The 27,705-nt window shown below is 57.8% G+C and overlaps 1 protein-coding gene across 2 annotated transcripts; it reads right to left on the bottom strand.

The window, feature by feature from the left end:
* Positions 1-887: 887 nt before the first annotated feature.
* On the bottom strand, positions 888-27,037 carry ASS1 (argininosuccinate synthase 1). Of its 2 annotated transcripts, none has more exons than XM_038156589.1 (15): positions 26,912-27,037; positions 24,404-24,515; positions 23,883-23,951; positions 23,471-23,659; positions 21,572-21,628; positions 21,086-21,160; positions 18,183-18,253; positions 17,763-17,793; positions 13,766-13,856; positions 11,840-11,924; positions 10,755-10,819; positions 6,839-6,970; positions 3,039-3,195; positions 1,565-1,630; positions 888-1,062 (listed from the first exon to the last, which is right to left on the bottom strand). In XM_038156589.1, exons 2-15 carry the CDS (start codon positions 24,509-24,511, stop codon positions 1,008-1,010), a joined length of 1,251 nt encoding a protein of 416 aa, XP_038012517.1. In that variant the 5' UTR covers positions 24,512-24,515; positions 26,912-27,037; the 3' UTR covers positions 888-1,007. The 2 variants fall into 2 exon arrangements, with proteins under 2 accessions (XP_038012517.1, XP_038012518.1); XM_038156590.1 differs by lacking the exon at positions 26,912-27,037 and adding an exon at positions 25,100-25,281.
* Between the last annotated feature and the right edge of the window lie 668 nt (positions 27,038-27,705).

Raw genomic sequence — 27,705 nt, 5'->3', positions numbered from 1 at the left:
TGGACGTCCCCACATGGCCACTTGGCCTGACTGTCCCATAGGGGCTACTAAAATGTGTCCCTTTTTGGTGGCAGCTCTGCTTTTGCTCCCCAAACCCGTTGGGAAGCAGCACATTCCTGCTGCGGGGCTGGGGCTGCCCAGCTCCCTGCTGGCTACCACAGCAAGCGCCGTGCTTGGTGCACCCCGGTTCCAGGAGCATCTCTGCTCCTCTCCTGGGGACACCCAGAGCGGGGACATCCCAACCCACGTCCTTCCCCAGGACAGAGCTCCAGCACATCCTGAGCGTTTGCACGGATAGGAAATCCAGTCCTTTCCTCTTTCCTTTCCCTCTGCTTCCAGCACAGCTCCAGGTTTCCCTCGCTGAGCCATCCCTGCCTCCCAGCCAGGTGTGAGCATCGGGACCACAGGGACCTGCAGCCCTCCAGGCACTCTGGGAGAGGGATGCCCTGCCCAGCCTGGACCCAGCACTCCTTTCCTCCTCACCTCATGCAACACCACCAGAGGATATTCCCAGCATTTTTGTCTTTCCTGAGTCTGCTCTTTAAAACTCACCAAAACGCAGCAGAAAGGATCGAGCCCCGTTGACCACCCAGCTCACCCCTGCAGCCCCTGAAACACCCCTCTGAGAGGTATTTCCTGCTGCCCACCTTCCCCACGAGGTACCACCACCCCCCTATGTCCTTCACACTGAATCCATCCCCGATCCACAGAGCCGGGCTGGAGGAAGCGCTGGGCAGAGGAGCAAACAAACGAGGCAGGAATAAAGCCCGGCTCTCAGAGCCAAACCCCACGCCTGGCTGGGGTTTATTTCTTTCCCCACTTCTCCCCCGATGGACAAACCTCTTGTTTTTTCCCCCCCTGATTGCATTTCACTTGCAGCCCCGTAACAAAGCCGTCACCTCCACCGCTCCAGGGAGACGAGTTACAATTACCAATTGCCACCACAATTAGTGCTACTTCTTCCAGAAATTAGAAAGGGGAGCGGGAGGCTGGCGTGCGATTGATTGCTATTCATCCTGCTTTACGGTGACCTTGCTCTGGAGACGATGATATTCCTTCAGCCTGGAAACCGGGATTTGAAAAAAAAAAATTAATTGTAAATTAACAGCAAGAACACACATTTCCTTTCAATTAATTTAAGCAGAATGAGGGGGCGTGAAGAGCAGGCGTTTGTTAAGGCCTGTACAGTTTAATTATTTTTTTTCCCCCCACGAGATAATGTAATTAATCTTAGAGGAGTCGGGGGGACACGGAGGATCGGGGAGAACAAAGCAGTTAACAGGCAAAGGAAAAATTAAGAGCCCATTATGTAAATGTGGCGTGTTTTACAGCCCTGGAGTTGGGAGGGGTCTGAGAAATAAGTAAAATAACGAGGCTGGCTGTGCTGGGGAAGGCTGCAATTAAGCAGGGCTGGTACTGGCGGGGCTGGTGGCACCCCACTGTTCAGGGGGACCGTGCAAAGGGGGCTTGGGTCACCCCCAGAGCCTGAGTGAGGACAGGGAGGAGCCCCGGGGTGCCGGGGGCTTTTCCCCCATCGGGGAGGGTCCCACTGGACCCCACAGACCTGAGGGAGTTGATGTTGATGAAGCCGGTGGCGTCGGCGGGCTCGTAGTCCCCTTGCACGTTCATGCTGCAGAGAGAGAGGCACTGTCACTGCCCTGGGATCCCCGGGGAATCGGGGCCGCCCTTTGGGAAGGGAGAAGATGTGGGGGAGCCCAGACCGGGCTGCTCTCCCCTGCTGGTGGCTGCAGGGGGCTCAGCTCAGGGTCCCTGGCAGCCCCTGAGGAAGGGGCACGTGGCTCAGCCATGCCCAGGCTGCACAGGCCCTGCCAGAGACACAGCCCCAAAATTCCCTCCTTGGTCCCTCACGGGCATCATCACCCTTCCATCGTCACCCTTCCGTCATCAGCCTTCCTCCCTGTGCTCTGGCACCGCTCAGGGATGTTCACCCTGTCCCAGAGTAATCCTACAGGTACGGCTCTGGAAAAGGGACAGGATCCCGGGCAGGATCACTGCCCCAGGCACCAACAGGACTCCAGGGGGTTTATGGAGCTGGCAGCCGATTCCTCAGTGCAACACTGAGCACATCCCCTTTCCCAAGGCAGCAGCCACCCACTGAATCCCAGCTCCAACAGTTTCCTACATCCCCAAAACACACAGCTCATTTCCCAGAAACCAAAAACCTTAAAGCAGGAAGTGCAGGGAAAAAAAAAAAAAGAAAAAAATAAAAAAAGAGTTTACAACGATTTTACCTCCCCTGACGGGCTACAGAAAAACCTCTGTGCTTTTATTTTTGCTCATTCGAGTGGTTCTGACCTGCTCTATAATTACGTTACTTTCTACCTACTGTGCAGAGGCATTTCCACACAGCTCTGCCTCTCACAGCTTTCTCTCGGGTTCCTGTGACGCCGTCACTCAAAGGCTTTCAAACCAGCGATGTAGAAATCAAAAAGAAAAGGAAAATGGTTGGAGACGCAGGGAGAATAAGTGCCCCTGCTTTTCTCTCCCTCTCTCTTTTTCCTCTGTCCCACCCCCCTCCATCCTCCTTTTTTTTCTTCCCTCTTTTTTTTTTCCTATTTTTTTTTTAATACTTTATTCATTTAATCTCTCCAAGTGAGAGTGGAAAGCATAATGAAGGGTTGGGACGGATTATTAGGAGCTGTTGATTTTGAGGGGGAGGGAAGGGGGGAAAAAAAGCCAGAGAAGAGAAAGAGAGAAGATAATTTGACTCCGACTGATCTAAACTCATTCGGGTGTATTTATGGCTTATAAAGTGTTTAGAGAGATTGAAAGGAGTTGAGGGAGGGCTGAGGGGGGAGCGAGCAAGCGAGAAAACAACACGAAGAAAAAGGGAAAAGCCAGAGGGGGAAAAAAACAATATTGACTTGAAACATGGCTCATGCTTCAGCTGGATGCTGGGCTGGGCCCGTGGGGTCACCTGTGCCAGTGGGGATGGGATAGGATGGGATGGGATGGGGTGGGATGGGATGGGGTGGGATGCTCACTGTCACCACTCCTGCCCACCCAGCCCCACTCACCTGACCAGCTCCTCGTTGTAGAGGGACCGTGGGGACTCCCTGCCCAGGATGTAGACGTGGCCCTTGAAGACGGAGAGGCGGACGGTGCCCACCACGGGCTCCTGCGAGCGCGCGATGCACTCCCGCAGGAACTCACACTCAGGGCTGTGCCAGAAGCCTGAGGACAGGAGATGGCATCAGCAAGGGGCTTGGGGAAGGCCAGAGGGGCCTGGGAGCCCAGGTGGTAGCCCAGGGCAGCCTAGGGTGGTCCCCAGGGTAAGCCTTGCAAGGCAGGGCCTGGGTAATTTCCAGGGGAAGGGGTGCAATTGCAAGGCTGGGTGAGGAAATGAGGTGCTGGGACACGCAGGTTGAGCCATGAGGGATGGAGAGCTCAGGTGTTTCCCTTCTCCTCGGTGGCCCTCAGGATGGGAGAAGAGGATGGAACAAACTAGAAATAGGCCGTGGGGCCATCCTTGTTCCAGCTCTGCCGGGCAGGGGTGACCATGCGAATGAAAAGATTTGCTCAGTAGGTATGAAATTGCCACTCAAAACCCACTATCTTGGGAAGGCCAGGTGGAGACAGACAGATGGACACAGAAATGGAGGAGGATCAGCTCCCAGCCCCCCAAAAAGGGATAAGCCATTCTCCCCTGGGATGGGCAGAGTAGGGGTCTGCCCCAAAGAACCAAAGCCTGTGGACTGTGCTCGGGGGGCTGCAGCCCCACGGGAATACCTGACCCCCAGCAGCTCTGGAAGGGAAACCCCCTCAGCACTGGGGGTCCCGGTGAGGCAGTCACCCCAGCAGTTCCCATTGCCCATCCCAGAGGGCTGCAGAGCAGAGTGCTCCCCCAGCTCACACAGCCTGGGCTGGCACTGGCGCTGCTTTGGGGCACAGGAGTCTCAGCAGCCCCAGGTGGGCTCTTCACCTTCCCAGCCCCCCAAGGTCAGCGAGGCTCAGCTTGTCCCTGCTGCCTCTCATGGGGAAGTTTCACTTGTCCCCACTGTGGAACCAGCACGAGGGGCTGGTGGGACTCAGGGAAGCAGCACTGGCACCCCAGAAAACTCCATCTAACCCTGAGCAGCCTCCTCCTGCCCTGGCTCCAGTGGGGACAGCAGCCCCTGGCAGCCCAAACGCCCTGAGCTGAAGCCCAGGCTGGGTGTTGGGGTGATGTGCAGTCACACCCCAGCCCCCTAAACAGATCCCGGGGGAGCGGCTGGTGGCACCGCAGGTGCACGGAGGGGCCGTGGCCCTGCCTGCCACCCCCACGCCCCTCCTGTCCCTAAGCAGGTTTATTAGCCAGGGAGTCCTGGGAGACCCGGAATAAAGCCTGGGAGATGTAGAAGGAGATAGAGGTGGAGAAAGAAAGAGCCCATTCACCGCCCTCCAGTCATGGCCCGGTTTTATCTCTCCCATCTCGCACCGGTGCCCTCTCACCTTTCCCTTCCCAGCTGGGCTCTGGGGCCGAAGCCATTAAAGAAACAAATCATTTCTTTTGTTGTTTGGCCTCACCAGCCCCTGAGCAGGGCTGTACCTGCAGCCTTGTCCCCGGGGTCTGTGTGGCCCTGCTCCAAGGCACAGCACCATGGTCCTGCAGCCCCTCTCCACCAAACCCACCTCCCTGAACTGATCCCCCTCAGCTGCTCCACCCCGGGGGGCCTGGGGACCCCTTCCCTAAAATCAGCACTGCCATGCCAGTAGCAACCCCTGCTCCAGGCAAATACACTCCTTTTTTTGGCACCCAGCCTCCAAATATAACTCTCCAAATAGCAGGATTGATGTAAAAATCCCCGGAAAAATAAACCCCAGACACACTAAAATAATAACCAGCTGCTTAAATCCTGGCTCTGACAGCTCCAGGTGGGAGGAAGCATCCCCCCCTCCCGACCCCCCACCGCAGACACTGGAAGCGATCCCCCTTAATGACCTTCCCACCATCCTGCCCTAATCACGGCGCAGGCAGGGGGACAATGGCATTTCCGCACCTGGAAAGGACGGGAATGGCTTCAAAGCCGCCCCTCCACAATGGGATCAATAGGAACGGGGGGAGGATAAACACTAATTCCCCTAAAAACGGGACTAGCTGCAATAATGAGGTGTTAAAGGAAGGTGAGCTTGAAAGCCTGGCCTCCGGCACGGGGACCCACGGGTGCCTTTTGCACCTTGCTGGGGCTGCTCCTTGGATTCAGGATTGGCTGGCAGGGGAGTTTAGGACCGAGCTGGGAATCCCTGGGGATTCAACACGTGAAGCCGGGAAACAGCATCCTCTACCTGGCAGATGTGGGGAGGGAGAATTTAAACCAAGATTCCCCGAGTGGCTTTTTAACCCGGTGGCTGCACAACAAGCGAGTGGTTAGGAATAAACAGACAAACAGGTTTATGCCTGAACTACCAAAAAAAAAAAGTCGAAAGAAAGGCAGGCCAGGTCAAAGTCTAATAAAAATGGCCAGGAGCAAGAGTGGCACTGGAGAATGAATGAGGGCAAGGGCTGTGATCCAAGAGGAAGGTGACAAAGGCTCCCCCAGCCTCTGACAGGGCCCTAAAATGTGATTCAAGCAGCAAAGGGGCTCAGGCATTAAATGCCAGTTGCTGAGGAAGATGCAAGAGTAAATGTCCTTGGAGGGGAGGGGACAAGCACTGGCACCAAAGGTGCAGGGGAGAAAAGCCTGACCCAGTCCTGCTGGATCTGCTGCTGCCCAAAGCCTGAGATCCCAAAATCAGGTTATTTCAGGGTATCTTCCCATGGAAAACCCCACAGGAATCATCCCAGCCCTTGTGGTTAGAGACACCTGAAAAGTGATGGGAGGAGGAGCTGGGAGGTGTGAAATCAGGACCTGTGAGGTGAGAAATCAGGACCTGTGAGTGACAAATGTTTGGCCACGGGGCAAGAATCTCCTGGTGTGGGGCCTCTGAGCTGAGCACCCAGGTGTGGGCAGTGGGGCTTTGAGCCTGCTTAGGGCATTTTGGGCTAATCCTGCTTCCTTCAGCTTAGCGCCAGAGCCTGGCTTGGGGTGGATCCGTGGAGCAGCCCCCAGGGCAGTGCTGTTCTCCCCCCAGGGTGCCAGGCCAGGGAGCTGCTCCCGTGGCACAGGGGAAACGCTGTGCTGTGACCCCTCAAACCCAACCCACGGCCTGGGGCTGCAGCTGCTGCCCAGGAGGAAGGACACAGGGCTGCTGCTGTCCTTCACTGCCGGGGTGAGCCACTATCCCCTCGTTCCTCGTGGCTCCCAGCCCTCTCCAGGCAGTGCTGTCCTGTCCCGGAGCAGGAGCCCCAACCCGCAGTGCCCCTGTGTGGGCTGTGCACCACATAGCACAGCCAGGACCCTCCATCCCTCCAGAGTCCCCTGTGCCACACTGCCAGGGCACAGGGACAGCTCTCCAGCTCCAAATGCCGTGGCAGGGTTTGAAGTTTAAAGTTTGGGTGTCCCCTATCCCAGCGTGCACGAGGCGAAGGCAGGGATGGAAGCAGTTGCAGGTGAGAGCTGGGGAAAGGTGACATGAGAGGGGACAAAAGGATGGTGGATTACATCTGATTGTGCTGGTTGGGATGAAGTGGCGGCACTGGGCTGGGAGAGATTCCATGAGCAAGCCCTGATGGAATATGGCACTGCCTCCCAAAGGCAGGCACGGAGCTCCCTGGGCAGGAAAGCAGGCACAGTGTGGGGTTTTGCTCAGCCCAAACCCACCTTCCTCCCCAGGAGCAGCCTCAAAACCCACACCTCAGTTTTACAACCAATAGGACCTGCAAGCTCCAGCAGCAAGGAGGGAGGATGAGGAGGAAGGCTGGGAGGATGCTGCTGTGGCAGGACTGGGCTGCACCTACCGTTGTACACCAGCTCTGAGAATTTCAAGGAGAGTCCCTGCTTGATTTTCCTCACTTCCCGGTCCATGGTGAAGGCCTCGATATCTAAATGTGCGTGGTATAGGATCGTTCCTGCTGGGGTCTCATAGATACCTAGCCATTTTTCCAGGCAGGGGGAAAAGCAGAAAAAGAGAGAGAAACGAATGAGACCAAAACTGTCAGCAAATGACAAAAAATAATGACTTGGCTGACAGAAGGAGCCGTGGTCGAGCGCATTCAGTCTCAGCCCGCTGTAAAATGCATCTGTCATTATATTCATGCTGGGGCCGAGACAGTCCACTCCGCACCTTGCGGAGAAAATTTCTAGATTCCCCTCTTTGAAGAGGCACTCTGACGAGGCTAAATAACAGGGTTTGGGAACCGATCCCCCCACCCATCCGTGCCCAACGGTCTGCAGCTGAAAACCTGTAATTAGCAGAACGAGCGGGGCACAGGCATGGGGAGCGCAGGGCCGGCAGAGCCCTCCTCTCCCCGCGGCTGCCGAGAGGCAATGAGGCTACCTGGGGGCTGCCAGGGCAACCTCCTCTGGGGTTGGCAGGGCCCCCCCATTGCACAAGGCCTGGGGATGGAGGGTGTTTAATTGTTTTGGCGAGCTGCTCCTTTGTTCCAGCCGTTCAAGGCTTGTTTTGTGCACGGTGTGGAGATTTGGGGTTTAAATACGAGTGTGGCCGGTCCGTGGGGGATGCGGGTGGAAATATCGTGGGGAAATGCTGAGCTGGTGTGGCAGTGAGTACGTGATGGGAAAGGCTGTGAGCTGTCCACAGCCAGGGCTGCTCCACCAGCACGTCCCTGTCCTGTGCCTGCCTACAGGGATGGTCCCTTCCCAATGCTGGGCATCTGCTGTGCATGGTGCAACACGGGAATGGCAAAGGGCACAAAGTCCCCACTGAAGGGGATGTGTCCCCAACCAGCTCCAGCCCCAAGAGAGGCTGAGGGGAGGCCACAGGGCTCGGAACTTCACCAGGCTCTGCTCTCTCAGCGCCCTGAAAGTGGCACAGGCTCAGCATGTCCTGTGCCAGCGTGGCCACAAGAAGATAGAACAGGAGCCACAAGCACAGCAGCCCAGGGCTCTTCCATCAGACCTCATCCCAAGCAGTGCCCATGATTTCAGCATCCTGCAGGCACAGACCACAGTCTGACTGTCCCAAAGGAGAGCCAGCCCTCCTCTCCAGCCACCCCAGTGATGGTGAAGCCCAGGTGCTCACCAAACATCCATTCCTTCAGGATGTGGGAGCAGACAGCCAAGTTAACACCAAACCCCAGCCGTCCCCATGGGCACAGCAGTGACAGGGGCACAGGGAGCTGCTCATTGTCCACTCCAGCCCCTGACTGTGGAGCTGAGCCCACCATTAACACAATTACAATTAATACAATTAATATTCCCTCTCCTTCCCCTTGGAGCTGTTAAAGCCAGTTTCGGCTGAAGATTTGGGTTCATGCCTTGACCCCCCACCTGCTGCCCATCTGGGGGTGCTGGGAGACAGGACCAGAGCGTGTCAGCTGGGGCAGAGGGGAGGGCAGCTGACAGCCCCTCTGCAGCCTCACCACTGCCGAGGAGACAAGAGACACCTTCAAAGTGACACTCGCACAATCTCCAAGTGTCTATTTTCCTCTCCCCATGTTTACAGGAAAAAGACAGAGGTGTCAGCACTGCAGCCCAACGATGCTTCAATCACCCCATAATTACTGCTAAGGAAGGGGGGACCAGAGCAGGGGGGACACGGAGGGAGGCAGCGAAGGAGACAGCTGCCGTTACTTAAAATTTTCTAATTTGTAACCTCGGCTGTCACTTCACCTCCATCCGAGCAATTCTGCTGTGCTGAGTGCGGGCTGTCACTCCCGACGTCATCCCTGGGACAGGAAGGGATGTGGTGCCTTCCCGAGGGGAAGGGCAGGGTGATGCTGTGCCCACGGGAAAATGCTGCCCAAATTTCTACCCCTGCTCCGGGGCTGGGGCTGAGCCATCAGGCCGAGTTTGGCCTTTTCATTGCAGGGAAGGGCTTTTCTACTTTCTTCCTCCATCAGCTCAGCGCATCCAGAGGAGGAAAAAGGAGGGAGCCGAGGGGAGGAAAAGCCCCGGCCGCCGGCAGCGCTCGGCTTTTGGCAGCAGCCTTCCCCCTGCTTCCCTCTTCCTCCCCACTGATTTCATTTACCTCACTTCATTAGCCCCCCTTCGGAGTTAAAAAGATAATTAGATAATGAGGATGTGAGCGGGAGGCAGAGGCAGGGCCGTGCCCCCGGCCGAGCTGTGCCCCCGACCCTGGCACCCTGTAATTATCCACCCACCCTCCTGCCACTAAAACAAACAGGGCAAACCCGAGTTAACGGGGCTGGAAAGGCTGCCGAGGCTCCGGGCGCCCCTCGCCCGTCAGGCCTTAACGAAGTCCAATTAGGAGCTGAGTAAAAATCAATGCAAATGAATTTTTCCTCTTCTCTGACTTCCCGGGACTGGGAGATGAGGCAGAGGAGGAACCTTTGCTGCCACCTCCACCGCAAGAAAGGCTCTGGCCATGCTGCTGCCTGTGCCTCAGTTTCCCCTGCAGAACCCCAAATCTGCGGGGCAACCCCACACTGCTGGGGTTTAAAGGATCGTCTCCTCCAAGCTCAGCTCCCATCTCCCGCACCATTGGTCTTAAATCCATTTGGGGCCCAAAATGCTCCACGCAGTGGTGGGGTCACACCCTGAGTTCCAAAACCCTGGAGGAGAGCAGGTGCCCACAGCACCCTCCTGTCCTGGCCTGCTCCCGTCCCACTCTCCCTCTCTCCTGCAGAGCAGATTTCTGGGAGGTTTCTCTTAATCCCAAAAAGCCAAGCAGGGCCAGGATCCCCCTTAAAGCAAGGGGGGAGGCTACCCCAAGGTCTCATCCCCGCGGGGAGCCACCCCAGGGTTCCATCCCTGCCGTGCTGGCCCAGACCCCCCCAGTGCTCTGGAGCAGGATCGCTCAGCGATCGCTCGGCGATGTCACACGGGAGACAGACATGACAGTTAAATGGGCTTTAGAGAAATTATTAAATGCTGGAAGGGTCACTAGAGCGTGTCAGTGGCTCTTAAAAAATAAAGTAGATTTTGACAAATTACTCAGCATCCTGCATGCAAATGCACAGGCTGGCGTGTGCAGGTCGGGGTTGGGGTTTTTTCTTCCTTCTTTTGGTTTTAATTTGATTATTCAAACCCAGACCAAATGATTTGGGGTTTTTTTTCTTGCCCTGTGGTGGGGAGGAACACGGCAGGCTTACTCTTATCAAAATATTTGCTGTTGTCCTGCACAGAGGGCAAGTTTAAAGAAAGGAAGCATCTAATTAAATATTAACGAGATTTTAAACAAAAGAGTTGGAGCAAGGAGTTGGGAAATGATGCTGAGCCACCTCCTTACTTAGTTTTGCACAGGGCAGCTTGCTACCTCCAGAGGTTTCCAATGAAATTGATCCCAAAGGAAGATCAATATTAGGCGACGCGGACTAAAAAATGTGCGGATAAATCAAATATTTGCTTTTTTAAAAAAAAATCAAAACAGTAATTTGCATCAGCTTCCTGTGGTTTGTACAGGTATCGGAGAGTCTGGCACCACCCAGGAGCTTCCATGAGCATATCCCCACACAAAGCCGGAGCCTGGTGTGTTTGCTGTGGGGACAGGTCTCACCTGGGGGCACTGGGACCTCCGGGCTGGTGCCAGCAGTGGCAGCTGCTGTCAGTGAGAGCAACAAGGAGTCCCTGGCACGGGGAAATCTCTGCCAAAAGCTGATGGGGAGGGAAATGCTGAGGGGCTGCTGGTGTGACCTGAACCAAAACACCCCAGGATTACTGAGCACCCACCACATCCCAGCATGGTTTTCCCTTTTTTTTTTGCCTTTTCAGGGCAGGGCAGGGCAGGCTCACCTCTGGACTTCATCCCAACGAAGCGGTTCTCCACGATGTCGATGCGCCCAACCCCGTGCTTGCCCCTGGGAGGAGAAGGGAGGTGTCAGCAGTCCCAGCCCCACAGTGGGACACAGGTGGGTCAGAGGGGTGGACAATGGGGAAAAACCCCAAATGACAGCAGGCCAGCCTCTGGGCAGCACTGCTGACCAGCAGCAGGCACAAGGATAAGGCAGGTGACAAGGAAATGGATTTTTTTTCTCTCCACCAGTCGTTGTCACTGGGGCCACCAGTACTGCAGGCAGCTGTGGCACTTAGGCCACTGGGAAATAAACTGGGCCATGGCATAGCTGTATTCCCAAAGTACTTTTAAAACCACTTATTAACCATTTAAAAGGTGAACAAAGTGGAAAAGCTCATTCCCGTTGGCCACTGGAGGATAAAGGCACAGAGGAGGATGGCTAGGGACTGGGTGGCTCTTAGGAAGGGTGGGTGCCCTTGTGGGTGCCCTCACGGGTGCTGCCGTATTTTTGGGCAAACTCCTGAGGATGGTTCTGTGCCAGCAGCAGCAGAAACCGGGCGTGGGGTGGCACATGGAAAGAAAACCCCAAAGGAGCTGCTGCTGTGCAGACAGGAATAGAAAAGGGCAATGAGCCTGGCCAGCAGGTCTCCATGCCCCAAAGAAGTCAATTCTCCACACAAAAAGGACACTGAGGCCTCTCAGGGAGACAGGGCAAGGCAAGATGTGAGAGCAGGGGGTCAAGGACTGAGCTGGGACAAGAAGTAAAGGTGCCCTCAGTGGGCAGAGCAGCTGGGCACACAGGCAGCATCACCAGAGAATGCTCAGAGGACTTTTTAAACCTCCTCACACCCAGTGAGCAAAACCCCGAGGTATTTACACCCTTGTGCTCCTGGCCTTGGTGCCCAGCTCTGCTTGCTGGCATTTATGGCACGACTGGGACCCAGCTGGCACCATCCCATCGCTGGCCCCCATCCGCGGGCTCAGCAGGACGTGTCTGCTGTGAGCATCCTGCTCCCACCCCGCGCTGGGTGCCCTGGGGACGCTGCCCTCGTCCCCTCCGCCGGCCGGACAGGGTGGCACTCACGCGATGTCGTTCAGGTACACAAAGAGCTCCAGCGCCGAGGAACGAGTGGCTCCGTCCCCAGTGTTGGTGACCTTCACGGGGACACCTGCAGGGGCGGGGAGAGAGGACGGGCAGGATCAGCCAGTGTCAGGATCCCCCCTGGAACATCATCCCGCGGGCGTTAAATAGATGTGACAGATATGAACTCTAAATAACTTCTTAAAAAGGCATATCCAAGCTGGTGCGAGGGGGAGGCGAGGGGAGGGGGACCCACCTCGGGAGAGGAGCGAAATAAATAAATAAAAAAGGCCATAAAAACGTCACCCCCCCCCCCCCCCCTTTTTCCTCTCTCTCCTCCCTCTCTTTTTTTTTTTAGGGCCTGTGAAATTGCAACCAGGCCCTTAACTAATTGAATTTCACGCTCCGCAATTGTCTTACGGCGCAGCACCTTCTGTCCCACCAGCCCTTGCTGGGGAGGGGGGACAGAGTGACAAATGTGTGCCCCCCCCCCTCCTCCCCTGGCCAGCACGGGGGGTGTCTGGGGGGGACCCCCACCCCGGGGCACGGCTGCTCGCACACGCACGCACACGCACCCCGCGGCGGGGTGCTCCCCGCCATGAATTAATTATTGCACCTTTCTTTTCTTCCCCCCCCCTTAATTTTTTTTTGGTTTTTTCTTCTTTTTTTTTAAATTTTTTTTTAAGGGCACCGGGCAGGAGCAAAGCAGAGCGGGGTGGCGGTGGTGGGAGAGGTTGGGGGGGGGATGCTGAATAGAAAGAGGCATTTTTCTTTAGCGGTGTGAAATGAGCAATAAATGTATTAGGAAGCTGACAAGGGGGCTGCGGAGCCCACAAAGAAAAGCGGTGCGGAGTTGGAGGCTAATCCCCCCTCCATCTGCCCTCCTCATTACCATTTAACGCACTATCAGTTGCCAATCAGCCTCAATGCCTCCCTTTCTAGTCTTTATTATATAGGCGCCCGCAAGAGCCCTGGCTAGTGATGGGGGCTGTCAGCTCCCCCCCAGTGCCCCCCCCTTAAACCCCCTATTTTCCAGGGGTTTATAAACTCAGTTGTAAATTGCTATTAAATGTAAACTCGCGGCAATAATGAACCTTAAGCTGCTTCTCGGCGTGGGCCCCCCCACCCCGCGCCCTCCCCTCGCCCCGGCTCTTTCTCTCCTCATCCTCCACCGGGATATTGGCCGGGCTCCGCTCGGCGCAGAGCCGACGTCGTCGGGGCTGTTGTTGCTGAAAGCTGCTTAGCTTTTGAAATAGTTAATAATTAGATTAAAACTTCAAATAAATTAACTAGGGGCTGAATGGGCTGCCGGGAGGGGGGCTGCTCCTGGCAGGGGGATCGTTATAATGGAGCAGGGAGGCTGGCGGTGGGGAGGGGGTGTCCCCTCCCAGCAGGGTCTCCCCGCAGCCTGTGCTGGGCTCGCCACTGCTGCCAGGGTGGATGGTGGCGCGGGGACGGCCGTGGCTGGCAGAGGTGGAGATGCTGCCCCCAGTGTCCCCTGCTCTGGGGCTGGGCCCTGCCGTGCGTCCCCAGGGATGCAATGGAGCATCCCTGTCTCCTTCGTGATGGCATCACCAACCGAATCCTGCTGAGCAGCTGTCACCGAGCCAGCATCACCTGCAGGCCCTCAGAGCCACCTGCAGGAAAGGGACCCCGTGCCCACTGCTCCCCGATGGCAGCTGAGGGAGCTCAGACCCCTTTCCACTCTCGGGGGGTCCCAGAAAGCCCCTGAGATCTGAGCAGAGCCTCTGCACACCTCAGAGAGCCCTGGGCTCCTGCAGGCACCATCCTCAGCCCCGATGTCAGAGTCAGGGCCACCCACCTGTCCCCACCCTGGGGGTGCTCCCGGCTGCCAGAGGACCCCAGTCCCGGCTGGGAATGGGGCTTGGGGGCCCAGGGACAAGGGCCTGGCAGCAAGGGGGCTCTTACCCCGCTCAAACTCGATCTCCAGCACGTCTGGGCTGTCGGGAGAGTTGGCCGGATCACAGGTCTTGGTGTAGAGCCCAGGGGGAGCCTGGTTCTGCGGGGAGGGGGAGAGAAGAGGGACAATCAGTGGCACTGCCATGGCCAACACTGCTGGCAGCCCTAGCCTGGAGTGCATCCCCCATCCCAAAGCTCATCCCCCATTCAGGGGGTGCATCCCCCATCCCAAAGCACATCCCCCATTCCGGGGGTGCATCCCCCATCCCAAAGCACATCCCCCATTCCAGGGGGGCTTCCCCCATCCCCACATCCCCCATTCCAGGGGGGCTTCCCCCATCCCAAAGCACATATGTTCCCCCATCCCAAAGCACATCCCCCATTCCAGGGGGGCTTCCCCCATCCCAAAGCTCATCCTCCATTCTGGGGGTGCATCCCTCATCCCAAAGCACATCCCCCATTCCGGGGGCTTCCCCCATCTCAAAGCTCATCCCCATTCCGGGGGTACATCTCCCATCCCAAAGCACGTCCCCCATCCCAAAGCACGTCCCCCATCCCGGGGGTGCATCCCCCATCCCACAGCGCAGGTCCAGCACGGCACCGACGCTTCCCGGGGGCCCCGGGAACAAAGGGGTTGGCAGAATCAGCCAATTTTTCCCCTCAACTTGATCTCATCTTTTCCTCCAACGCCCCCGCAGCTGGAGGCGGGATGGCTGAGGAGAAGCAAGTCAGGCAGGGAAAAGCAGGACGCTGGCGGCGAGCGGGCGGGCCCCGCACGTCCCCGCACCGCGGCCGGGCTCATTCGGCACTGACCGAAAAAACTGATGAGCAGGCCTGACCCCAGCAGGTGCTCCCGGCACACCGGCTCTTTCATGCTGTCCCCGGGGTTAATACACACGGGGGAAAATAGAGCAGCAAAGCAAAAACCCATTTCAGAGCACATCAACCTTTATGTATATATATATATTTATTTTTTTTTTTTCCTGAGATTTATAGGGAAGAGGCATCTTATCTCCATCAGAGCCAGGCCAGCAGAGGCTCGGGTGCCGATGGTGAATTGCTGCAATTGAAGTGCGTGCCAGAAAGGTGGAGGGGGGGAAAGGGGGGGGTGGGAAATGTAATATAAAAAGCTTTCCGTCCCGGAGAGCAAATGCTTTGCAATTTCACATGGCCCCTCAGCACTCACCCATGATGCGACTGCACAGGCTGACCCCAAAATACTTTCAGATCTGTGTTTGTAAACTCCTGCCTCCAGAGGGACTCCCCACCCAGGAACAGCTCCAGGAGGCACAGAGCAGCCAGGGCACTGCAGCACCACGGAGAGTCAAACAGCCTTTCAAAAGGTGGCAAACTGGTATTTCCCCACCAAACCCAGCTGGGCAGAGCTGGAGCTCTGGGTATCTCTGGGCAGGGGGGCCCTGCCTGCACCCAACCACCCAATGCCTGGCCCACGCTCTCCCTGTTCCGCTTTTCCTTTTTAAAGCACAATTCTTCTGCTCACTTAAATCATGGAATAGTTTGGGATGGAAGGGACCTTTAAATGTGCCTTTTCCCCCCTCCTCTTGCATTCCAGCAAGGAAAAAATGATAAGGTATAAAGCAAGTTAGGAAAAAAAGCCCCATAATAATCCAACCAAAAGTGATTGCTTTAAAAAAAAAAATAAGCTTTTTAAGTGGAAAAGTAATTTCTCTACAGAAGAAGTTTTCATCTAAAATTCTTCCAGACAGGCAACAAGAATTTTAGTGAAAACTTCCATTTATTTTTGTCCAAGTGCATTTATATTTGCTGAGCCACTGCCAGCACCTGAGGGAACCCCACACAACTGCAAGGGAACCCCACCCCACCCTCCACACTGGGGGCACTGGGGGGACCCCTGCCTCACCCCAAACCTCGGGCTGCATATCCCAACACCAGCCCCAGCCGAATCCTGGGAATACAGACACAGCTACCCGAGCACTCACTGCAGCAAACCCCTCCTCAGCTCCCATTTAATGTCATTTTTGTCCCTTTCCCTCGTTTTAAGGGACGGGTGCTGGCAGGCAGGCTCATCTCCCCCGTGCCCCCACGCACGGATTACACGGGCTGTGGATTTCACTTTTACATCGTCTGGCCTTTCCTAGCCCTGATCACACTTATTAACTAGATGAACCTGTGAGAGATGATGAAAAACTTTGAGTTCAAAAGGAAAAGGTGGAGGAGGGCGGGAGAAGAAAGACCGGAAAGTATTAAAAACTCTTTACTAAACATTGGAAGTCAAAGTCAGGTAGTTTCCAATTTTCCGAGCCAACTATGAAAACCCCTATTAAATAAAATAACTAAATAGAAATAAAAGTGACATTTGGCTTGCATTCCATCATTACGGTGTGAGTCTGTCCTCTTTTTATTCTCTCTCCTAAAAGCGCAGTTCAAATGACAAATAGTTTGTTGCAGTGTATCAATGCCTTCTATTTATCCCTCCCCGCAGGGGGGCTAGTCCTGCAATGTCATCTTTAAAGGGAAGAGAGGGGGAAAAAAAGAGGGGGGGAAAAAGGGGGAAAAAAGGGAAGAGTGTGTGGAAAGTGAGAGAGGGAGGGGGGAAGAAAGAAGCAAGAAAAACGGGGCAAGAAGAGAAGAAATTGGAAGCAAATGGTCCATGAAGTAAACCATGATGCAGAGCTATCGATGCCGCAAATGGTTTATTCATCCGGCTGATATTGTTGTGCCCGGGACTGAATGAACTCTTTCAGAGTGCCATATGAAGTTAAAGCAAGTAAATTTCTATCTTTCTCCGCATTAGCTGCCTCATTGCCCTTCAATCGGGCCTCACAGAGGCAGAAAATAGCTCAACCATCTGCTTTCAAATCCCTGCGTTTGGCAGGTCCCCGGGGTTTGGGGAGGGGAGCCCGCCGTGCCTGGCACCCCGGATCTTGCCAGGGCCACCTCGTGCCCAGCACCGCTTCCCGGGCCGGGAAGGGGACAGCAGTGACGGCGACAGCAGTGACAGTGACAGCAGTGACACCGCGCTCCGGGAAGCCACAGGGTGAGGGGGCCGAGCCGGGGATGGGGTCAGGGCACTGCTCAGCCCCGTTTTCCAAGCGGGGTTTGGGAAGACACCGGGCTTGGCGGAGCCTGGGGAGTGCGGGAGGAGAGGAGAGGCGCTGGGTGCGGCGGGCTGGCTCGGGATGGGCGCGGGTCAGTCCCGCGCCACCTCCAGCTAAAGCCGCGAACGCCCATCCCGCTGCCAGCCACCGCCCGCGGGGAGCAGACCCCACGGGAACCCGGCTCTGCAAAGCCTGACCCGCAGACACCCCGCTGGAGGGCTCCAGAGGAGGAGCGGGACCCCCTCTCCGCCTTCACCTTCCTCTTCCTCCCGCCCCGCCGCAGGCACGCGTCAACCCCGCTGCGGAGCCGGCTGCGGGCACGGAGCTCCGGCGGTCCGCTCCCTCCGCGCCTGCCTTCCCCTCCTCTCGCCGGGCTGTCTAATTAGGCCTGATGGATAGTTCAAATAGATAGTTTAAATAGCGGCCGGTGGCCCGCTGGAGCGTGAACGGCGCAGGCAGCGCCAGCGGGACCGCCACCGCGGCCGGGGATGCGGCGCTGTCACCGGCAGCGCCCTGCCCCGAGTCCCTGTTGGCAGCCAGAGCTGGCGGCCCCCTGGGTGCCCACAGGGTCTCCAACACCACCCATCCAACGGGAGGTTTTACCCCACACCCCCGTGGAGAGCGGGCTGGCAAAGCGAGGAGCGCTGGGCGAGCTGCAGGGGACACTCCGAACCTCGGCCACCCGCCACCAGCTCTGACTGTCACCAGCACCGTCTCTGCCTAAGCGCTCCTTTAACGCTGCCCGCCACGCTGTCCCCTCCGGTGTCACCCTGAGCCGGTCCCTTCCCCTGCTCAAGCCGGCAATGGACGTGCCGGGGGCGGCGGCGGAGCCTCCCCGCACGCCCGGACGGCGCCGCCGTGAAATTTCCAATTAGGCTGCGAATACACGAGACGCCCCCGGCCCCGTGGCTGCCGTGATCGATTACCTTGGGGTTCTCCAGGATCCCGGCTTCGTAGCTGCAGCAGGCAGGGAAGGAGAGAGAGGTCACTGCAGCACCTGCAACTTGCAACCCCAAAACCCACCGGGACGAGACCCCCGCTCCCGCCCACCCCGTGAGGATGGGCATTAGTACACGTTATGGATTTCCAGAGCACTTTAGCAGCAACCCTGAAAGAACAGCCAGGCTTAGGAGAGTCCAGGAGATGAATGCTGCCACGTGGAAGGTGGACAACTCGATAGAAAGGGAGGATGGAGGATTTGGTGTCGCCTGTGGCCAGCATGAGGTGGGGCAGCCTGGGACAATGGATGTGCAAAGGGCTGCTCTGGACATGTAGGTTGGAGGGGACTGAGGCTTAAGATCCCAGGTCTTCACCTATAGGAGCTCCCCCCCTGCCCAGCTCCTCACCTGATGTGCATTAGGTTCTCATCCATGCTCCAGGGCGTCTGAGGTGTCACCGGCACTGGGATGCCATGTTTCTGCCAAGAAAGGGAGAGTGGGGGTAAGACAGCCTGCAGGGAAAGCCAGCCCTCATCGATGCTGGCTCCCAGCAGGATCAGCCCCAAAAGCACAAAGGCACAACCCATGGCACCAGCAGGGCAGCACAGAGCGAGGTGCACTCCCATGGCCCTGACCCTGAGCAGCATCAGCTGCCACCTCAACAGGGACATCAGGGACACAGTGTGGCTGGGTGGGGGGAGAACGGCCACCCCAGCCCTGCCACAGGCTGAGAAGGGGCCCCAGAGATGGGGACCCCAGCACAGATGTTGTCCGTTTCCCTAGCTCCAGGGCCAGGATGGTGCAATGATGCTCTCAGGTATGTGGTGGGATTGTTGGGGTGTTCTTTGCAGGGCCAGGAGCTGAACTCGACGACCCAGCGGGTCCCTTGAAACTCAAAATGTTCCATGATTCTATGTTTCCCCCAGCCTGGCTTCTCGGCAAGAGGGGGTGACACCGAGTCCCCAAACCCACAGGACGCTCTGGAGCCTAAAGAGGACAAATGCTCTGCCACGAGGGGACAGCAGCACATCCTCACAGCCTCGTGCAAACACACGGGGAAGCAGACACACCCCAAGCAGGCTCAGCGTCCCTCTGAGCCGTGCCCAGGGACGTGTGGCCCCACAGCAGCTGCCTGGACGGCACAGTGCAGCGCCGAGCCCGGCTCCCTAACGAGGTCACCAGCGTGCCATTTATCCCCTGACATCTCAATGGGGGAAATTGCCTGTGAAAACGAGGTGAATGCGTGGGGGAATTAGCGGGAGAGGTGATGGCAGCAGGCTGAAACTGGAGCCGGTGGGGACGTCACCCACCCTGCCGGGACACTGAGTCACAATGTGCTGGCTGTGGGGTGGCATGGCAAGACAGGGATGGGGACAGCGGCTCCCACTGAGCCTTGATGTGACTGCGCAGCCCGAGCACTGCTGGGCAGCTCTGGCATTTCAGTGTCACCACAGCAGGGACTCAGTGGAGGGCTCAGCTGGGGAGAGAGGAGCAAGGGCTGAGCAGATATTTCTTGTTTGCCAGGAACAGGGGAAGGAAATGCTCATGGCTGTTGCTCCACAGCCCTCAAACCACCACCTGAGGTGGGAACAAGGTTCTGAGATCTCCTAATGCTGTAGAGGGACTGACTCAGCTCTGCTCCCAGGGGACATGGCCTCAGGCTCATGCATTCTCATTTGCTGGTTCCCCATCATAATTCCGGCTAGGGCCTGCTGAGACCCCCCATTATCCAATCTAGACCTTCTCTGGCACAACTTAAGGCCATTTCCTCTTGCCCTATCTTGTATTTGTGAGAAGAGACCCAGCATTGGCACACCCATCTCATCTGGGGTGTACAAATCCATCTTCCAGTGATCTTGAGCTGCTTGTGCCCTCAGCCAGCCCTCTCCTGGCAGCTGGGGAAGCCAGTGCTCCCCAACCCATCCTCACCCCGTTTCAAGTCCAGACCCACTATCTACAAAACCTAGGCAGCCTTTGCAGGAGCCAAAGGGGCCAGGACCAAAGAGGGATTTTGTTCTCAGCTTCACCTGGTTCTGCACCTGTGGCCAGGCTATTCCTGGAGCAGCACCCAGGAGGGTTTGGCTGCTCTCATTGAGGAGTGTGAGAATGAAGCAGCCACTGGCACAGATTTGCTGCCAGAACAAGGCTGGCTTCAGCCCCTGGGCAGCAAATCCATGGAAAGAGCTGTGCCATGGTGAAACAGAGGTGGCATCAATGGAGCCCCAAACATCATCATTTTCTAATTCCCCCAGCACAGAGCTGAGCACATGCGTGTGCTCAAAGGACTTGCCATGCCTCTCCCTCTCCTCAGGAGCAAAAAGAAGGGAAACCACCTTTTTCTTTTTTTTTTTTTTTTTGGAACAGATAACCAAAGACTGAAAAGTGCTTAAACCCTCACCACACAACCTTTTGCTCTTGGAATGGGGCCCCAATCCATTTCATTTCCCTCCCCCCCACCCCTTCCCAAACAAACAAAACAATCCCCACAACCAAACAAAACCCCCAACCCCAAAACACATGTTCCATTTTCCATATAATAAAACCACGGCGCTCTTAATAACTCCCCTATTTGACAATTTGTTTGGCAACATATGGAAAGCTCTCGTAAACTCTCCCCTCCATAATACAGCGGCAGATGGCAAACACAATCCTCAACACGCTGCCCCTAATGGGCTCAGAGGGCTCCTCGCCCCACGCCACATCCCTCCAGCTCCACACCTCGCCTTCCCCGAGATTACCCAGGCAGCTTCAGTGGCAGCTATTTAAAAACTGAAGCAATTTTCTGGTTTATGCACAGAGCTGACTTTTCCCTCTTGATTGATTGAGCTGAGTTGTCAAGCATTTCCATGAAGTCGCTAAAAAAGAAAGGTACCCTGGTGGGCACATAAAAACCTGATGCAAAACTTCTAATATGTTTTATTGTAACTTGTACTTCAAAAAGGAAGGGGCAACAAAGGTGAATGTATTTGCTTTGTCTGTTACACAAGTCAGGGAGCTGAGACCCGTTTCCTTGGAAAGAGAGTTACAATTAATAGCCAGGTAATTATGGGGCTTTTAGAAAGGAAGGAGAAAAAGAAATAGAGGAAAGGGGGGGTGGGGGGAACTCTGACCAGGAGGCTCCTAAGTGGTGCTGCAGGGATGTTGTGCAGGGTGTGCTGCTGTCACCTGCCAAGTCTGGTGAGCATCCTGTGGTGACCCTGAGCATCCCGTGGTCGCTCCAAGAATCCCGTGGCTACCCTGAGCTTTCATAGCCACCCTGAGCACCTTTTGCTGCCCTGGGCATCGTGTGGCTACCCCACACCAGCTCCTACCTTGGCATAATCCATCAGCTCACGGCGTCCAGGAAAGCGCTGGTAAAACTCGGGCAGCCTCCACGGTGCGACAACCTGGCAGGAGGGCAGGAGCATGAGATGAGAAGCCCCCTGCCCTCTCATAGCCCCTGGGAGCCAAGACCCACAGGGTGTTGCTCCCCCAGCTGAAATTTAATCTCCTAGCACAAGGTGGGAGTAAACCAAACCCCGACCCTAACCAGGCACCGGACGCGAAGGGAAACAGGCAGCATCGATTATCCAGCAGCTGCCTTGGTACTGTCTCCTCTGTGGCCTCGTGGTGTTTGGGGTAAAAATAGGTCAATTAAGGATCATTACAGCCCCCTGAAATGCCAAAACGTCGCTGTGTGCAGCTGGTGGCTTGTTAAAGTGAGGCAGGGCCGTTTGCATCGGTGTTAAAACAGAATTCCCAGCAGCTGCAGAGGAGCCCGGCAGTGGGGAGGCAGGGGATGCTTTTGGGTGCCTTACCTTGATCTTGGGACACAGGGCATAGCAGCTGAGCTCAAAGCGAACCTGGTCGTTGCCCTGAAACAGGAAAGGGAGGTGCTGAGGGGTCACCCCAGCCCAGGGTGTGACACACACACTCTCAGCCTCTGAGGAGCTGCTTGGCTCCAGTCACAGCTCCCCTGGTGGTGCTGGAGACCTTGGGCACAGAGGGCAAAGATCCTCTGCCCTGGTCATTCCTGCTCCATCTCCACGGCTGGTTTGAGCCCCAAGCCACCTTTCCTGCAGCTCCTGATTGCTGTGTGTCCCAACCAAACTTGGGTATTTTTTTCCCCAAAGACATCAAAGGACAAAGAAGGAAGAGGGCAAGGTGGGGATAAGACACAGTGAGCAGAGGGATGCAGAAACTCATAATTAAACAGCTCCAAACCTCCCTTTACCTTAATTGGCCCTTGCTGATTAGATCCCACTAATGAGTCCAGGTAGCTGGGAAGGGGCAAGGAGCAGTAGGAAGGCTGGGAATTACGAGCACTTCCAAGGGAATAGCACTCACTGAAACCTATTTTCCACCCTCACCAAGGGGCGTAAGGACCCCCACTTCCCTGCCACGGGCCTGGAGGATACATTTACACCGGGCTGGGCATTCCCAGAGGACTATTACACACGGGCAAGTACATCCAGCAGAGCACTCATCTCCCTCCCGGGCCCAGGGCTCGTCCATCTGCTCGGCAGCGGGGACACCCCAGATGGTCGCATTTAAGGCTCCGCGGCCGGGTCGAGTTACCGGCAGTCAGTCCCTGCCCGTGCCCGCGGCTTAATGGCTTGGGGAGTGCAGCCACCGAGGGTGCCCCTGCCAGCGGGGACGGCTGGTGGCACCTGGGAGCAGAGGGGACACCGCTGCAGTGGGGGTGTGTTACTCCAGGGCACCTCTGAGCCGGGGCTTTCAAGAAAAGCCTGCTGGGGATGGATAGGATGGACAGAAAGGGGTGCAGGGGTCCGATTGCAGCAGGAGAGAGTAATTCCAGTCATGTGGCCCCTCAGCTGCCCCTCTGCCCCATCTCCTGGGCGCTGGCAAGTCCCTCGGCAGTCTCCTGGCTGCATTTGACATCCCCTTTCTAGCAGAGTCCCCACCGAGGGGACCCCCAAACCCATTGCCATCCCCCCCTGGGACCCTAAGGGATCCCCGGGGACCCTAAGGACCTCGCCTTAGCCCGAGGCACGGGCTGTGGGAAGAGGAGAAGGAGGCACCCGGCAGGTCCCGGGCTCACCCGCTGAGCCCTCACCTGCCCCAGGTGTGCCCGCCCCGGACGAGGCAGCGGCTGGAGGTGCCGGGGGTGACCCACGGGCTCGTCTCGCAGCTCCCACGCCCCCACCGCGCTCCCCGAGGGGGATTCCCCCTCTCCAGGAACGGGCTGGCCCCGAGCATCCCTTTTCCACGGTCTCTGGCTGCCTCTAGCGGCAAAGTGTCCGCCCTGCGGCCAGCGGGGACAGCGGCGACAGCGGGGACAGGGAGCGGCGCAGCCGGGATGGGGACAGCGAGCGGGAGAGCAGCCAGAATTGGGGACAGGAATAGGGACAGAGCCAGGGACAGTCGCACCAATTGCAGGACGCCCCTAACCATGCCGGGTTGCGCTGGCTCAGTCTCAGGCGGCTCCTGGCCCGGGAAACCTCAGCATTTTGAAATTCTTGCCAGACACAGTGTTCAGCTGTGACTCCAGCCTTCCCAACAGCGAGAGGGAACTGAAACTGGGCGCAGAAATCCCAGAAGCGAGGAGGAAGTGTTGAAACACGGTTGAGTTTGGCACAGTCCCCCCAAAACACCCTGGGCACCCCTCCTGGCACCCCCAGCCTGGCCTGCAGACTGACCAGCTCCCCCATCCAGCACCTCGAGCCATCCCTGCCCGGTGCCCGTGTCCCCCTCACCTTGCCCGTGGCCCCGTGGGCGATGTACTGGGCTCCCTCCCGCTGGGCGATGCCCACCAGCCCGCGGGCGATGCAGGGCCGTGCCAGGGCCGTGCCCAGCAGGTACCGATCCTCGTAGAGCGCGTTGGCCTGCACTGCCGGCCAGATGAACCGCTCCACGAACTCCCTGCTGACGTCCTCGATGTAAACCTGCCAGCAGAGGGACCCTGATGAAGGGTTGCTGCAGGGGAAACCCACTCTGCAGTTTTAGGAACAGCGCAGCAAAAATCTCTCTTTTCCTAAACGCTGCTAAAAGGCTTTGGGGCAAATCCTCTGTAGAAGGGATTTCTCATCGGCACAATTCCCTCTCTGGGGTGTTGAGATACCCAGGGTTCACCCCCATGGTGGGGGACAAGGGGAGGGACACTGTTACCTTCTTGGCCCCCAGTGCCAGTGCTTTCTTTCGTGCTGCCTCAAAATCTTCCTTCTGCCCAATGTTGGCCTGGAAAGCAGTGAAAGAAAGACTCGCTGTGAAACAAGAGCACAAAACCCAGAGCGAGCCCAGTTTGGCACAGGGCACCATGCCTGGCGTGGCAGAGTCCGTGGTGGCTGGGCTTCAGGACACCCGGGATGGGCAGGAGGGGAGTTCCACCCCCTGAGGTGAACACCTCAGGGCCATGCCCTGCTCTGCCAAGCCCCTTGGCTGTACCCTGACTCCCTGCCTTCATTAGCACAGGGTGATTAGCTGGCAGGAACAGGCTGTGCCACGCAGGGCTGGCAGCTCAGCAGAGCAGCAGTGAGCTGGGCCATGGCTAACCAGTGCCAGCAGGGTCACCACCACAGCACACACACACACACACACACAGCAGGACCCCCATTGCCCACCCAACGCCCCACGACCAATGGGCCAGCACCCCCTCCACCCCCAGCCCCTGGGGACAGCCCAGAGCTCACCAGGTAGGTGATAACATCGTAGCCCTGCTCCTTCAGCCACACCAGGATGCAGGAGGTGTCGAGCCCCCCGCTGTAGGCCAGGACCACTGTGCCCTTGGACTGAGCCATGGTGCTGCCAAAGCAAAGGAAAAGGGGGTCATGGAGCCCCTGCCCTTACTGCAGCCATCAGCCATCAGGAAGGATCAGCTGAAACAAGCCCTCCCAGGCTGCAGGGAGCCAGGGCAGGGCTGGGGGCAAGAGGAAAAGCCACAGCATTGTGAACATGGCCAGGCTGTGGCTCTCAGCCAAGGAGGACACCCTGCCTGTGCACCAGCCTGTGCACCCTGAGGTGGCTGGACAACGGAGGAGCCCTCCCAGCCAGAAGGGCCATTTTGCTCTTACCTTTTCTCCGTGCTGGCAGCCCCAGCACAGCCTGCCCCACGCTCTGCACGTGCCCTGCAATGCTGGGGAGGAAGGGCTCAGGCACTGTGGCAGAGGCACAGCTCAGTGCCTTGCTCTGGCACAGCCCAGCACGTCCTGCCCGTCTGCAGAGCTGCCACAGGCTCAGCCCCCTGTGCCCATCAGGACAGCAATGGCTGCAGGGCTGGGGGGCTTGGCAGCATCCTCTGGAGCCCAACCCAGCCCCAAGTCTAATTAATGCTTACAGGGCATTTGTTCTAATTGTGCTGCAGTTTTCTGCCAGCACCAAACACCTACGTGGGGATTCAGCAGCCCTCGCCCTCCAGCCAAGGATATCGGGGACTTCAGCCAGCAACAGGAGATGGTGAGGGATGCAGCAGCAGGATCTCAGGGAGGGCTGGGGGTCGCGGGCAGGAAGGGGCTCCAGACTGTCCCTGCAGTCCCCGGGCCAGGCTGTGAATCCCAGGGCCCCACGAAGAGGCGATGCCAGCTGACCCTTGGCCGGGGGAGGCGGACGCGGAGCCGGCCAAGCCCTGTCCTGAGCAACTTTCACACTGCTGCTGCCAAGTCAGCGCAATCCTGCTCCTGCAGCCGCTCCGGGCCGTGCCTGCCGCTCCGGGCCGGCCCACCCAGCCGCTCTCCCGGCGGGATGCGGTCGTGCCGGGGTGTGCCCCAGCTCCGCGCCGCGCAGAGCCAGCATCCCACGGGCCGAGGCTTGGAGCCAGCCACAGCAGCCCTGCCCAGCTTCTGCCGGCTTCTCGCTGAGGAACAAAGGGGTCTGGCAGCCCCGTACCCTTCCCTCCGGCTCCCCGAGCCTGCCCGTGCCCGTCGGGCTGCCACGCAGGCAGCGCCCGGTGCCCAGGCTTGTGCAAGCAGCGTTTCCCTGCTCTTTCCCCGTGGCTGTGCCAAGTTGGGTCCCTGCCCAGCGAGGTCCAGCCGTCCCTTCCTCACCGTGGCGTTTACAGGAAGGCAGTCGCAGTTCCCAAAAGGGCCCAGCCCCACCCTGACGCTGAGCCTGCGGCTCCTTTAGAGTCAACTTCCCTCCTTTAGTCCCAAACTCATCCCCGCTGTGGCCACCAGCATCGCTGTTGTGGTTGCCAGCCTGAGTAAGCACCTCCGAGAGCAGGCACACTCGCTCTACAAGTGGCCCAGCAGCGCGATAGGGAAATGCCTCCAGCTTCTGCCTGCTCAGACGCGTCCCAGTGTCGCAATGCCCGAGGGGCCTGCGGGCACTTTGTCCTGGAGACGCATCCTGCATCCCAGAAAGGGGGTGGGACCTGCGGCGTTCCCAGCTCGGGAAACACGGCTTGTGCCAAGTCTGCCTGCCCAGGAAGGGAGAGCCCCGAAGTTTCAACGTTCTGTGGCAATAAATCAGAGCAAACAAAGCTCGGTGAAGGGGAACGCGGCGGGACTTTCTCAGCCCTTATTATTATTCCGTAGCAATTTCCGTGTGAGCTCGGGCAGGGATTTTGCTGGAGAGGCTGGGGCTGCCCTACGCCGAAGGAACATCGCGCTTTTGGTTTTAAAACCAAGAAATAAATAGAAAGAGGGAGGAGAAAAAAAAGCCTGAAACTTTGGTGAAGAGAAGAACTGTCTCCGCCAGCCAGGCTGCTGCTCGAGGGCTGGGATGGAGCAGGCAGGAGAGGCTGGAACAGGCAGCAGGGGCAAGGACAGGGGCAAAGGCAGGCAGGAGGGACAGGAACAGCCTTTCCAGCAGCAGAGGCATGTGCTCAGTGCTGCTGGGGTTTTCTTCAGCATCACTCCTCCACCTCGTGGAGGTCCCATCCTGCCCCCCAAAATCCCCGGCGCAGGGAGGGCACGAGGTGGTACCGGCTGAGTTCTCAGTTCCCCTCTCTGAGGTGGCCAAGGGGACCCTCAAGGAAATGGGACTCACTCGGAAACTCCCCACCCATCCCAAACTGAGCTGGGAAGGGCTGGACTGCAGTCTGCATCACGCTGGGAAGGGGCTGGAACCCCACTGCCCTGCTCCAGCACCCAGGGGTGGGGGACACCCGTAGGTGGGTGGAAATGTGACAGACAGGATGAGGTGACATCCCTCAAGGCAAAGCCCCCCTTTCCCCTCTGCCCCCATGCCGTGCCCACACTCACGCACTGCCGGTGTCCGGCTGCCCTCGGTGCTCCGGTCCGGTGCCTGGAGCATCCTCCCCCTCCTGCTGCTCCTTTGTACCGGGCGCAGGCAGGCGGAGCCGCCGCAGGACAGTCCCCCCTTGGGCACCGGCCCCGGAGAGGCCCTGCGCTCCTCCTGCCCCGCAGGACGGGATTGGAATCTGTCCCCGAGCTGGGGTGGAACCGGTGCCCAGCCCCAAGCCCTGCAGAGCTGCTCTGGGTGCTGCCACAGCTGTCCCCCCACTCCTGACCTCCTCACCAACCTCCACAGAGCACCCACGGGTGTCACCCCCCCTGGGGGACTCCGTGGAGCCACCTGTCCCCAAGGAGTGGGGAGATAGGGACAGAGGAGAGATGGTGCTCTGCAGCACCTGACTTTCCCCTCTGGACCAGCAAGGAGGGGGAAGGTTGGATTTATTTGAACCTCCATCAGGAGGCAATGCAGGAGCCAGGGTGGGCAGGAGGGGACAGGGCAGAGGGCTGTCCATGGGGCCAAACGCACCTTTCCCCCTTGCACATCCCCAGAGCACTCCAGACCCACAGCAGACGTGGCTTTGAAGGACAGGAAAGCTCCATCCCAAAGGACAGAGACTTTTAGAAGAATCTCAGACAGGTGCAGCCAGAGCCAGCTCCAGTGACAGGATCTGACCACGGAAGGTGCACACCCACCACCAGCCTCCATGGCCCAGCCCTGGTGGCTGTGGGCTCGTGTCTCCTGGGGCCAGCAGCCCTCATCCCACACCATCAGCCAGGACTGGAACAGTGTTTTGGGAACA

Source organism: Motacilla alba, chromosome 17 (genome assembly GCF_015832195.1).
Source record: "Motacilla alba alba isolate MOTALB_02 chromosome 17, Motacilla_alba_V1.0_pri, whole genome shotgun sequence".
Lineage (NCBI taxonomy): Eukaryota > Metazoa > Chordata > Aves > Passeriformes > Motacillidae > Motacilla > Motacilla alba.
The sequence above is the reverse complement of the archived record's forward strand: the minus strand, read 5'-3'. Positions and strand labels throughout refer to the sequence as shown.